The 13253-nt window shown below is 40.9% G+C and overlaps 1 protein-coding gene across 2 annotated transcripts; it reads right to left on the bottom strand.

The window, feature by feature from the left end:
* Positions 1–940: 940 nt before the first annotated feature.
* Positions 941–11613, bottom strand: LOC109518413 (junctional adhesion molecule C-like). Of its 2 annotated transcripts, none has more exons than XM_019874229.1 (4): positions 11203–11307; positions 1553–1624; positions 1349–1462; positions 941–1199 (listed from the first exon to the last, which is right to left on the bottom strand). In XM_019874229.1, exons 1-4 carry the CDS (start codon positions 11285–11287, stop codon positions 1039–1041), a joined length of 432 nt encoding a protein of 143 aa, XP_019729788.1. In that variant the 5' UTR covers positions 11288–11307; the 3' UTR covers positions 941–1038. The 2 variants fall into 2 exon arrangements, with proteins under 2 accessions (XP_019729788.1, XP_019729787.1); XM_019874228.1 differs by lacking the exon at positions 11203–11307 and adding an exon at positions 11401–11613 and having other exon boundaries at positions 945–1199.
* Between the last annotated feature and the right edge of the window lie 1640 nt (positions 11614–13253).

Raw genomic sequence — 13253 nt, forward strand, 5'->3', positions numbered from 1 at the left:
CAATGAAATCATTTTTAAGGAGTAAATGACTCGCTTTTATTATCCTCAAGGGGGATGACTTCAGAATTAAGAAAACGTTATTGATCCCAAGGGATTTTCTATCGATATTCTGCCAACCACAACCATAATTTCACCACACAACACAACAGATTAATCGGTGCAGTAGAAAAAAGCCTACAATGTTACTCAAGTCACTTTGTCGTTATTTGCATTGTTGCATAGAAATGTTAACACTTGGTTTATTAAAATTATGTGTATAATATATATATATGTGTGTGTGTGTATATATATGTGTGTGTGTGTATATATATATATATATATATATATAGGATGTCCTAAATTGTTGTACAGAGAGCATAGCAAGACTGCTTATGGGCAGTCAGCTGTTGAGCAGTTTTGAAGATTATAAAACACAATAAAAGGAATCGACTCATCTTCCCCTCTGTCATACATTAACAAAGCTGGATTGTTTTAAGTTTCGTTTTTCTTGATTTCACCCTTGTGCAGCAGCCATAAATGTTGACGTCTGATTTAAAACTGGACAGTCTCATCCTAGAAAAGAATCATTCTATTTCTGTCATTTCCTGAGAAATTTTTCTGGTCTTTGTGGCATAACTCCGAGAAGGGCATAGGTGTCAAAGTCAAGGCCCGGGGGCCAGATCTGGTCCGCCCCCTCATTTTATGCGGCCCGCGAAAGCAAATCAAACATGGCAACTTCCATGACGCTTGCTAAAATATGGAGCAAAATTTCAAATTCTCATATGTGATAAATAAGAGACATATATAAAGTAACTTAAACAATATTTGGATACATTTGTTATTCTTGACTTTTTTATATGATCTCAGTCATAATGGCCCTTCAATGAAAACGGTAACTAAAATGTGGCCCGCGATGAAAATGGGTTTGACACCCCTGGTGTAGGGGAAGTATTGTTTGCGTATATTTGCCCTATTGTGATGTCACAATTCCTCAAATTTCCGAACAACTGGCTCACAAGTCATATTTGGGGCATAGGCTTGCTTCTTGGTTGTTTAATTTCACACACCTCTCACTGCAAGACGAATAAGAATCTCATCAAAGTCCCTCTGATCGTCGATGGCGGCCACCTCGCAGCGGTACTCGGCCGTATCTGAGCGAGTGGTGTTGAAGATCAGAATGTTGGCCGGCTCTCTGAGCTGTGCCCTGTTCTCCAAGTCGCCTTTTGAGGGAAGACAGAGAGAAAAAAAAAACACTTTACAATGGCTGATTGAAACACACAGCAGGACTCGGCTCAGGATGCAAACGGAATTCAAAGCAGAGTTCTCTCAGAGCGCCATTCATTCCCCTCAGCTTGCCCTGTCAATTTACCTGCTATCTTCCTTTGGAAGTAAACATAGCTTGGAATGCCATTTCTAATCTTCTTCCACTCAATCCTCGGGTTGTTGGTGGAGATGGACTCTATTAAGCAGGTCAGCTCGACGGCTGCGAATAGGAAGGGAGTAGAAAAAGCGCAATGCAAATCGGGAAGGGAAAGAAAAGCTACTTTTGCGAAAATAGATTGTGGCAACTTACGCTCAAACTCATTTGCCCACACGATTTTGTCTGTGGTTCGGAGGATTACTGCGAGCGATGATGGGATGTGGCCTGTGGAAAGACAGATGAAGAAAAAACACTTAATGCTGAGTCACCCTGATGGAGTTTTCATTAGCAGACATTAGCAGCTGGGCAACTCGCCTTATAAACAGCGGATTATCATGATAAACACCCGCACACACACGCACAAGCTCTCTGCAGCGAGAAGTATTAAACGCTTCCTATTTCTATCCAAGAAGATTAACCCCAAAACCGAGTGAGGGGTACACACCGCATCACCTCCAACACGTCGTTGGCGTCCCTTTATGCTGGTTAATTGGATAATAATACGGCTGGCGGTGGGTCACGAAAGGGGAAGCGCCGAATGTTCAATTGCCGCTCATAAAAACATGACGATACGGGACCGGGCCATAAATATCCCGGTGGTGACGGCCTTTTATTGTTCTGGCTTTTCTCCAGAAGCAAGCTAGAGGTTAGAGTGCTGACTTGGAGCTTTACTGCTGCATTCTTTTTTCAATTTATTAGGTATGGACACAGACGCGCTCACAGGCACAATCGAGGAGCTATATCAAAACGTGTTCACTGTATTCAGCCTCAGGAGAGGAGCAAAGTTTAAGAAATAGCTGTTAGTATGATGATTACCTCACCAAAAACGGGGGCCAGTGTGTCTGATATTGTATTGAATAGGTGTGACAAAATTTTAACATGTACAGCCATCTATGGTGATATATTATTGTACACTCCAACTAAAACAGGGTTCCGACTCCTGTCTTGAAATAATTTTCCAGGACTTTTTCATCTGCTACAGTACGAGTCAAGCTTTGGAACAGTGTTATGGATAGATGAAAGACGATAGCTTGTATTTTATACCGTAACCAAATTGCTTCAATATTACCAAATACCAATATCATTTAATCCTTCACCCCAAAAGGGCCGTTCAAAAGAATGACTCGTTCGCGAACGTCACAACACAAGTATAAGCTCTCACTTAGATGTTGACATCTCAATCACGTAAATCAAGACAATGGAATCCAGCTGATTGACCTATGAACTGCTGATGTGTTGTAGAGAGCCGAACCCCATGCGGGCACCCACAGCACTGCCACAACCAGCTAAAAGCTGCATCTGTGGACTTACACTGTATTTTAATAGAGGTGGATTCCGAATTAAGTTTTTCTCATTTGCCTATTTTCTGTTCTGCCGTCAGTCAATGGAGCAAGTATGAAATACTGAGTGAAACACGGCCCAGTAAGACTACCTGTTACCTGTCGCTATCTCGAAGCCGTCGTCATAGTTTCTTAGGCTCTTCTGACCTCAGAGATGTCTGAGTGCACTGCCAAATGTGCCGGCGTGCTCACTACAGCTCTATGTCACTCAACAGAGGAGGCAGGGAGAGGGAGAAAGATGTACAGCGGTACAGCAACACTCTCGCACTGAAAGTCGTGAGTTTTGGCGCGTCTTTGGAGAAATTGAATCTTTACTTTGAACGGAAAAGTTGGTAAATCTAGCAACCAAGTCATTTGGAAACGGTGGACAGAAGAACTGTTATCATGGAATGTGCAATTTGATTGGTTGGTTGCTTGATCTCGCAGAGCAGCAGCTTTAGCAGGAAAGCCAACCCCTTCGGCAGCTACTTCATCCAACTGTATTTAGATATTGCTTTTTGAAACATGGCACTCAACAAAAACCTTCGTACCATGGCTAATTAGCCACATGCTGCTTCATCGCGGAGCTTAGGACTGTTCAGTCAAACTTCTGTTTTCGAACGTCTCTGTTCTCGACCAAATCAGTTTCCGACCAGAAAATTCGAGATTTTTACGCCTTGGATTGCGACCAAAAAACGGTTTTCGACCAAACTGAGCAAACCCGAATACGCCACTTGACTCCTCTCGGCTTCCTTCCACGAGGAAGTGACGCTTCCTCGTGTAGCGTTCATTGTGAGCAGATGTGTTTGTTGTGATTTACGCAAATCTGACTGTTTTTATGTTATTTCTGCATCGTGTATTCGCCTCTAATCATGGGCTAATAAAGTAGTTTCGGATTTCGAACAAATCGCTTTTCGAACAGCCTTCTGGAACGGATTATGGTCGAAAACCGAGGTATGACTGACTGTATGTCAATTTTGTGAAATTGATTGAAGAGCTGTTGATTCACTCTCAACTAGTTTGCTGTCTGAGGATGATAGGACATCTGACATGACTCCGCTTGATCCTGGACCTCTATGGAAACAGGAGTTCAGAACATTCAGACATGAGTGTTTCATAGTTGATCAAAGAAAAACAAGTCCATTGTCAAGTCCTTACTCCACTTTCCAGAAACTAAACTAGTCATCACAGTTGGCGTGAATGGAAGAAACAAGCACGATAGACAACGTGTTGCATAGAATTTTGATAAAGGAGCTGGATATAACATTAGAAACAACTAACCACGAAAGGCCATTGTCTTCCTTTTAAACTGCCCTCATTTTCCACAACTTTCTGAATTCAAAATCATGTCCGCACACATGGCCCATCAAAGCAGCCGCGATGTTTCACACGACCTTGAGGTCCAAGTTCGCGAGTGCGCCCTACTCTTTATTCACTGGCAACTTTGCGGCACGCAGGAAAACCGCAGAAAGCATAACGTGGGGCCTGTTAATAGTTAATAGGAAGAAAGCTAGAAGACCACAGAGGAGCCCAAGCCTGATGTTGCAACATGACATGAGGACACTCCAGACCAGAGCATTATCTCAACCATTACGTGTTGTCACGTTGACAGGCACGCTCGCTTGACAAACTGAAGCCTCGCTGCTAAATTATAAATTCATGTCAGCTGTTGTTTTTTTACACCCTAAACAATTATAATGGCAGCTTTCCGTGCAGGTAAAAGCCTTCATGTTTGAAATGTATGCAGATTATGAGCAATAAACAAAAAGTGTGGGCGCCGCAAAAAGCAGAAGCGCAAATTACTTAACCGTGCTTAAATGTGCTGCATATTTAATCATCATTCTTGTTTGTCCTGGGGCACACAGAGCATACAGTAACTCTTAAGGTTTAAGCTGTCCTTGCTTGAGTGGACTCCTCAAAGCCATCTGTGTTATTTAAGTAAATGCCAATTTGTTTTTTTTTCCCCCAAGTAGCCTGATGCGTCAAAATTGGAGGGGTAGGGAGAAAAGGTGAATCCACAAACTAGGCTTCTTTACATTTAGATATTGCAGTAGTGCACCATTAAGGGCTGTAATATTGGTACTTTTGCTAACTTAATCCTGTAAAATTAGGTACACCACTTCTCTCACATTACAACTCCTTGTAAAATAAGATTATATATAGAATATGAAAATAAAGTTGTGATATTTTGATAACCAGTCATAGTCTTACAGGCATAAAGTCATAATTATATGTAAAAAAAAAAAGCATAATAAATATTCATATGTGTATTTTCAGGAAATACAGGTATTTCATCTTCAAAAAAACTATTCATATAGCGCTATCACAATAGCCACTAACAGAAAACAAAATGATGAAAAAATTAAAATTCTCCTAAAACATTATCGTACAACTTTTTTTTTCTCATAAAATTGCAACCCCAATTTAATTATGTGAGATTATTTCTACATATGTACAATTACATGTTACAATAATAGTTATTCACATTAAATAATGATGACTTTCTCTGAATATTACTATTTTATAGCTATTTCTCAAACGTTGTTTTCATCATTGTTGTCAGACATTTTTGTGTAAAATTATAATTTGTTATTTTTTGTGAAATTGGGAATTTGTAAAAATGTAAACATGCAGTACCACTTTATCCTCTGAATAGCTGCTCCTTGTTTTTGTAATTTCATCGTAATTTCAGTTTTTAGGTTTCAAAAGTGTTTTCTCATGAAAAATTTAAGAACATGCATAAAATATGTGAATTCATTTGTAGAAATATTTTGTCTCATGTAATTGACTTTTTTTAAGTCAAGTTGCAAAAAATATTCTTCTACATTTCCTTTTCTTTTTTTTTACATCACAATTTGACTCTTTTGTGTCAAGTTTAATCTTACAGTAGTTTAACATCGTTGTTATTTAAAAATGCATATGGAGAGGCTTTTGAATGAGCAGGAAGTGGGAATTACAACCACAATGACCCCAAAATGTGGGTCATTAAAAAAATTGCTGCGGTGAATTGTTTTCACCATCCACTGGGTCTGTATTGTGTCTGTGGTGATTCTCATGTAGTTAATAGCAGTGCACAAATGGGACTTAACGACCCCCCTGCTGGGTCATGAAGGAATGTGCATTTCCCACTGGGGGTCGGATAAAAGGCAGCAAAATGGAGGCTGAAATTAAGACAAATAAAAGCCTCGCACACGACAAGACATCCCCCTTTCCTTGTTCCCCTGCAGCTTTCTGACTAATTTAGAGGTCTTTATTCAAAGCAGCTCACTACCACACGACATCACTCCCCCTCGCCTCTAAGCAGGACACCGCGAACATGCTCACACAGACACACAGACACATGGACGCGCACACCGAGGGGCCTGTGGGTGTGCCGAAAACACGGCTCCTGCCCCAACATCAAGACGTATCAACGCGCCGTCGTGCGCAGATGAGACGTGACTCCCAGGTTTCGGCTTCTGCCTTCCCTCTCTGACTTTTCCCACCCTGAACACGGTGGCGGCGGGTGAGAGCTATATTTACTCCAGCTGTGACTGGACATCCTGAGAGACACAAGGCGAGCTTGTCCGGCAAACAATCCCTTCGCTACTTGTGGATTATCCCTTAACAGCTCCGTCCGCTGCGGACAGGCCAGAGGTGTAGCATTATGGCTTAGCAGTAAAGCGGCTGTAAAGACATGAGCGGTTGTTGTCCTCCGGACCGCCTCAACCCCCACCCCCCCCCCCCCCACCCCCCCCCGAGCGGGAGGCACGAACAATGGATTCATTGCTTTCATAACACTGTGCATTTTGTTATTCTACACATATGACTCACGTTCTCGCTATTGCAGCAATGAAGCGCACTTGACGTTGCCAGAAAGGCTAATAGGTCACATCTGTTGAGAGCTTGTGAAAGAGGAAATTAAATTATTAATAAATGATAAGAAAATAAATGTTAGGTCGTGATGCGACGACAGCAGTTATAATATTCCAAGATTGATCTTGTAAGATTACGAGAATATAGTTGTAAAGTATGTACCAAGATGTAATGTGACAACAGTGAAGTGGTAATTTTACGCGAATTAAAGGCACAATTTTACAAAAAAATGAAAGTCGTAATTTAGGAGAGTGACGTCATAAGGACCCCTTTTTTCGTGCCAGTCTCACTGGAAACGCAGTCTAACTGTGTGCATGGGTGGAGTTTTCTTTCTTTTGGTACATTGCGCAGGTAGAATTGGGCGTAACGGGGCATTTGGACCTACATTTGCACCGTGGTGGGATGGAAATAGTCCTTTGCCGGCATCCCTCATTTGCATCAAAGTCATGGCGGTTCAAGCGCAGTACGCCCGAGGGCGCCGTTCTTGACAGTTCGGAAACAGGAGGGTCATTGGCAGTTCAACTACAAGATCACCTTTTGCACGTGATGTGGATAACTGGAGACCGCCTTCCATCCCGACCGTATGTACCGCTGTTGGGTTGAGGCAACTCTGTGCGTTGGAATGCCTAGGAAGGCCAAACACAGCCCGAAATAGTCAGTAGACTTTTGTGTGTTTTATGGTCAGCACAAGATGACATTCATTCTCATTTATGTTAGCACTAGTCGTGCAATATTCCAACTTTATGCCCACATTACATATTTTATTCTCAAAATATTGTGCCTTTATTGTCATTATGTTACGACTTTTATTCTTCTTACATTACAAGTTAATTCCTATAACATTAGGACTTGATTTTCATAATTTTCTAACTTTCATTCTCATGACATTAGGATTTTATTCCTGTTACATTCACAACTTTTTCTCATAATATTACAACTTTCTTTTCACGACTTTATTCATACAACAATTATGGGCCCTATTTTGGTAGCGTGGCAGCCATGCGCTCAGCATAATGTGGTGAAAATGAAAGTTAAAAGAATAAAATCACAAGATTCAAAGAATAGTGACAATACTACAAGAATAAAGTCATATGTATTGTGACCATAAAGTCGGAATTTTACAAGAATACTTTAACATTACAAAAAGTCATCATGGACCAAGAATGAAATCTGAATGCTGGTGGAATGAAAGTGAAAATGAAATTCACAAAGAGCTTCTCCCACCCCATTGAAAATAAAAATTTAAAGACACGATTGTCAATTTTTCTCCGAGTTCATCAAGGCGATGGGGGGTCAAATGCTTGTCCCCGATCCAGGGAGGAAAACATATTTTCAGCCTTTTTTTGAGGTTGTCATCCTCAGTAAAATGTAGGCCGTGGGAAACAAGAAGACAATGTAACACTAAATGCTAATAGGAGCTGAGAATAAAAGCACACATGCCACACTGGTGCGTCTGTGGCACAATGTGGGTCGGCGTGAAGACAATATTGGTGAATGCTGACAATCATCTCAGCCATGTCTTAATCCCTGTGTTCTTCCAATGACTCGTCCATTCTGCTGCGTGGGGAAACGTGCGCTCCAATGGTCACGTCCCGCAATCCTCTTCCGCGCCAAAATATGAACGCAGCTATAAAAAGCCCCTTTCCCAGACATTCCAGTGCAGCCTCTGCAAACATGCTGCGAGCGACTGGACCGTTGGGATCCACCGTATAAAAACAACCAGTGGAGTTTAGACCGTGAGCATGTTGTCTTAAATTCTTGAGGGAGATGAGAAAGCAAGTGTTACCCAACAGCTTTTATTCTACAATAATGCAAGACTCGCTGTTGAAACAATGAAATCATTTTTAAGGAGTAAATGACTCGCTTTTATTATCCTCAAGGGGGATGACTTCAGAATTAAGAAAACGTTATTGATCCCAAGGGATTTTCTATCGATATTCTGCCAACCACAACCATAATTTCACCACACAACACAACAGATTAATCGGTGCAGTAGAAAAAAGCCTACAATGTTACTCAAGTCACTTTGTCGTTATTTGCATTGTTGCATAGAAATGTTAACACTTGGTTTATTAAAATTATGTGTATAATATATATATATGTGTGTGTGTGTATATATATGTGTGTGTGTGTATGTGTGTGTGTGTGTGTGTGTGTGTTGCAGCTAGTTAGTATGTTTTATTCCACCTCTACTTACTCTCTGGCAAGGTTTACTTTTAGTTATTGGAATTCTCTCCCAAATCCAACACCCCAGACTATTATTTTTATGAGTGCATTTATGTCCAATTGACAACAATATTAAAAAAAAAAAACTCAAGTAAGCATATGTTGCATCTAAACTATTACACATTCAATTCATGAAACAAGTCACATAAGTAAATGTAACTGAGGAAATGCAGCGCGTTACTATCCACTGCTGACAAATGCCACGTGTATTGAACAATTCATCTGCATAACTCACAGGCTAAAACTACTCGAAGGGTGCGAGTGAGGAGTAATCTGATAAATGAAATTCGACCTGTCAGCGCGTTGATTCACACTTGGGTCAGGAGTTCAAGCCTCACGGATGCAATATAGCGTTTATAGACACCAGCCAACACACCCGTCAGCTTCCGCTCAGCAAGGTGACCGCATGCACACACACCAGCACACACACGACACATCATCACAACACCAGCCGCATCCATCAGCCCGACTGGTTGTTCTTGGCGTGGTTGATGAGACGTCACCACCCGCCGTTCCTCTCTGCAATGGTTAGTCACCTTGATGGCCATGACATGCAAAACCAAACATGCGTTGGTGGGTGCCCCCCCACCCCCACCCCCACACACACACATAGGGTTGTTTTTAAAATATGTTTTTAAGATGACCATTTTTATAACCCGTTCAAATAGTGATTCAGAGGGATTGTGTCATATTTATGAATAAACATAGACATGACGCCCACCGCTCGCATTTGCGGAGCGCCGATTTGACCGTCTGCTCCTCAAATTAGACATGCTTTTTGCAAGTGAGGTGTAACATGTATACGACATTTACCAACATGCCAAATTAAACCATTGTCTCTGCACGGAAATGACGATGTGCTCGCTTTTACGCCAAGCGCAGACTACTTTCTGTCACCAAATTATCAGGGGCGTCAGGGGCGAGCTTGCTTCTTGTGCCGGAACACCCAGATGAGCACAGCACAGTCCCAAACAGATAAATGAGACTTATGCTGGCAAGAAAATGAACTTTCGTCTGTTTTTATGCTGAGCGCATGGGCGCCAGTCTACTAAAATAGGGCACCATAGCTTTTCTGACTTTTCTGAAAATCTGCTCCATTGCAATTTTGCCCTGCATGCATCCGTCTGACTATTTGGCAAAATTAGACGTGCATGATTTGTGTGAAACACTACTTCATGGATGGGCGATTTAAATGCCAGAGAGGGCCACAAAAAAGTGCCTACTCGAGGGTCACACACTTCCTTACCAGATGTATGACAAAAAATGTTTTTTGCATATGGGAAAAATACGTACATATGTGCAAAACATATGCTTGTAATATATTCATTTTTCATAATACATTTCTCAACGCATCTGTAAAAGGTCCACCAACAACACAGGGTTTGAAACAAACAACAAAATAACCGCATACCCTATTTTTTCCCCAGTACAAAAGGTTCTCTTGCATTAAACAAAAACAAAAAACAAACAAACAAATATACCATTCAAGGACGGCACAAAATTGCTGAGCAGCAAACCAACACTAAGTACAAGAGCAATGATCAACGTGAAAAATACCATTCAAAAAATATGCAAGTAAAGCAAATATTCAAGGAATGTACACTGTTCTTGTGTGCACTACAATGTAGTGTAATGTGCAATGTTTACAACCATGGCACTCCACCAGTGCTTACGTGTAAAATGTTACCGCCAGACTGAAGTGTCTGCCTACAACATGCACAATGGTTGATGTTTACTTCATGACTTTTTTCTATCAAACGCATTTTGTGTTTATTGATCACGTGTCTCTTCCGATACATATTGACTGTTAATCTGCACACTAATTTACCTCCAAAGTTTCCTTTTGCAACAAGGAATCAAAGTGACACATATTTCACAAAACAAACCCACTCAAATGTTTTGTAAAAGTAAAAGGAAGATTCATATGTGACGGATACAACTGCTTAAAGATACTTAGCATGGGTGAAAGTTTTCAGAATTGTGTTTGAATGTCAATACATTTATGTTTGTGATTAGACTCTAACTTTAATTAATTGTAGTTGCTAAATGTGAACGTGTATGACTGAAGGTGTTGTTGAATTTTCTGGCTTTCACAGTACTGTATAAGATGTGCACAAGTCTAAAAAGGAATTAAAACGAAACTTCAGACCACCAGTAAAGATTTCTTCATTTCAAACGACGCTACAGCATATGCTGTGTAGGTATTTGATTCCCATACACAGCTCTTGCATTATCTCATTCGATTCTTCAGGTGCATTGATAGTTGTGCCTCATTCTGTATCAACAGTCGAACAAAAAGCGGCTCGTCTCAGCCTCCCCCGTAATACACATAAAGCCCTTCTCGCACACACTGCCATGATTTACAGTAGTAGTGAAGTGAAGCAGCATGGACGGTCTACTTACACATGAAAGCACACACGACAAGACAAAGTGACGCCGCACACAAAGCAGATGTTTTCCTCCTGCTTTTCGCCATCACGACCGACATGGCAGCTGACCAATAACTACGTCACGTGTTATATTTATAACACGAATACTAGTAGAGCACGAGCGTCCGTAAAGGCGACACACGCGTATGTACTGTATAGCTTGAGGTCTTACCGAGGCTGATGCACAACACACAACACGCTATCAGTCGCACAATCGCCATCTTGCAGCGTCTCATTTGTCGTTCGCGCTTGCACACACGCTCGCCACCTCGCAGAAGGTACAAGGAGGATGGGGGGACACGGAAAGAGAGAAAGAGGGAGCGACTGAGAAAACTGGTGGATGTTGCCATCGACCAGTTTCCATAGCTACAATTGCAACAGTAAGCCCTGCGTACTGTCTCGCAGGCTACAAACACCTGCTCAGTCAGTAGGCGCTATAGTAGTACAGTCGGCAATATATTCATCCCGATTTAAGTTGTCACTGTAGTAATATTGTCACATTAGAATCGTGACAGGTGGAATTTTCTAAAACAACCGCACACTGAATGAGCACATTAAAGGCCAGTAAAATGCACTCAAATAAATATATTCGGTGGAAAGAACTTGACTATGGTATGTACATGATCGACCGCCCACATTACTCTTCTTACAAATTAACGTTTCATTTGCACGATGTAAGTCGAGTTTTTAGGGCAAGCGACGCAGTTCGAAACGTTACGGTATTTTTGACCCATTGACTTGGAGAAGAACTGCTTGGAATTTCGGCCCGTACGAGCTTATTGGTGGATACTGTTAAGTGAAATGTGTCAGCCAATTGGAGAATGGTTTTCCTGAACAGATGATGAAGCAAAAAGCTCAAGGAGCTATGTTGAGGACTCATCACACAATTTTTGTCTGTGCAGTAATGGACATCATCTTCTGAAGCTTCAATTTCTGCGGCTGTCCTTGTTAGTTGCTGCTGATGGGAATCTATTAAAACTAGCAGTGATTGGGATGAGCCTCGAACCGTGACCTTTTAGCTTTGGTGGGTCTATGTGCAGTGTCATAGAAAAAACACACACATATATATATATATATATAAAAATAAATGTGTGTGTGTGTGTGTGTGTGTGTGTGTGTGTGTGTGTGTGTGCCTGTAAAACCACGATGAGGGCTAACGATGTAATACTCACGCACAGGGGCGGAAGTCGGACAGCAAATGCATGTTCATCACTTTTGACAATGTGCTTGAAGCCCGGAGCAGTAACCACTGAAAACGATAATTCATAATTTGATAATAATCAAAAAATGCAAATGAACTAAAACTTAAAATTGATCATTTTTTATTGACATGATAATGGATTTTAGTGACTTTTAATTGTATTCCACATGTGTGAATTACATGGTTTGCATTTAGATATCTGACTTTGACATCGGGCTTATTTAAATTTGTACTAGTTGACCGCTAGGTGGAGGTATAGACCCAGGCTTTCCTGCTGCTGCGGCATATTTGTTGCCTGCCTTGTCTTGAAGATCATTTAAAGAAACAATATACATGTGATACTGTAGATTTAAAAAAAAAAAAAAAACGTTGTAAAATTTATTTTTATGAAAAGTTTTTATCTTGGGTTTTTTTTTCTCTCACATTGTTGCCAGTACAGAAGGACTGTTGGTAACCAGAGCAACTATACAATTGGGGCCATATTCCCGGTCAGCAAGGTTCCACAGAGCTCAATTCTGAGTTCAAAACGTTTCAAGATTCAACACGTTTTACGACGAGTACCCCTGTGTCATACACAGCAAAAATAATACAGTATTAGTAAATAAAAAGGAACACTGGAGTTGAACTTGCATTTACCCTAAGTGAGATTATAAATTTAATTACAAATTCGAGGTATAAAGATACAGAAAACTACAAAACTATATAAAAAAAACCCAAATGTTATTCTCCCCAGTCACAATTTATGTTCACATTTTCTCAATCACATGAAACTTGCAGCTAAAAGGACATACAGAAGCCTTCAAGTGTGTACAGCTCTTGAGTAT

The sequence above is a fragment of the Hippocampus comes genome, unplaced genomic scaffold (genome assembly GCF_001891065.2).
Source record: "Hippocampus comes isolate QL1 unplaced genomic scaffold, H_comes_QL1_v1.1 scaffold125, whole genome shotgun sequence".
In the NCBI taxonomy this organism is placed as follows: domain Eukaryota; kingdom Metazoa; phylum Chordata; class Actinopteri; order Syngnathiformes; family Syngnathidae; genus Hippocampus; species Hippocampus comes.

Excerpts from the sequence above, each read along its gene's own strand:
- LOC109518413 (XM_019874228.1), bottom strand. The coding sequence starts at position 11,578 with ATGGCAACATCCACCAGTTTTCTCAGTCGCTCCCTCTTTCTCTCTTTC. Across the intron at positions 1,625-11,400 it reads TGTGTTGTGCATCAGCCTCG|GCCACATCCCATCATCGCTC; the intron begins GTAAGACCTCAA and ends GTCTTTCCACAG. Across the intron at positions 1,200-1,348 it reads CTTCCAAAGGAAGATAGCAG|GCGACTTGGAGAACAGGGCA; the intron begins GTAAATTGACAG and ends TTCCCTCAAAAG.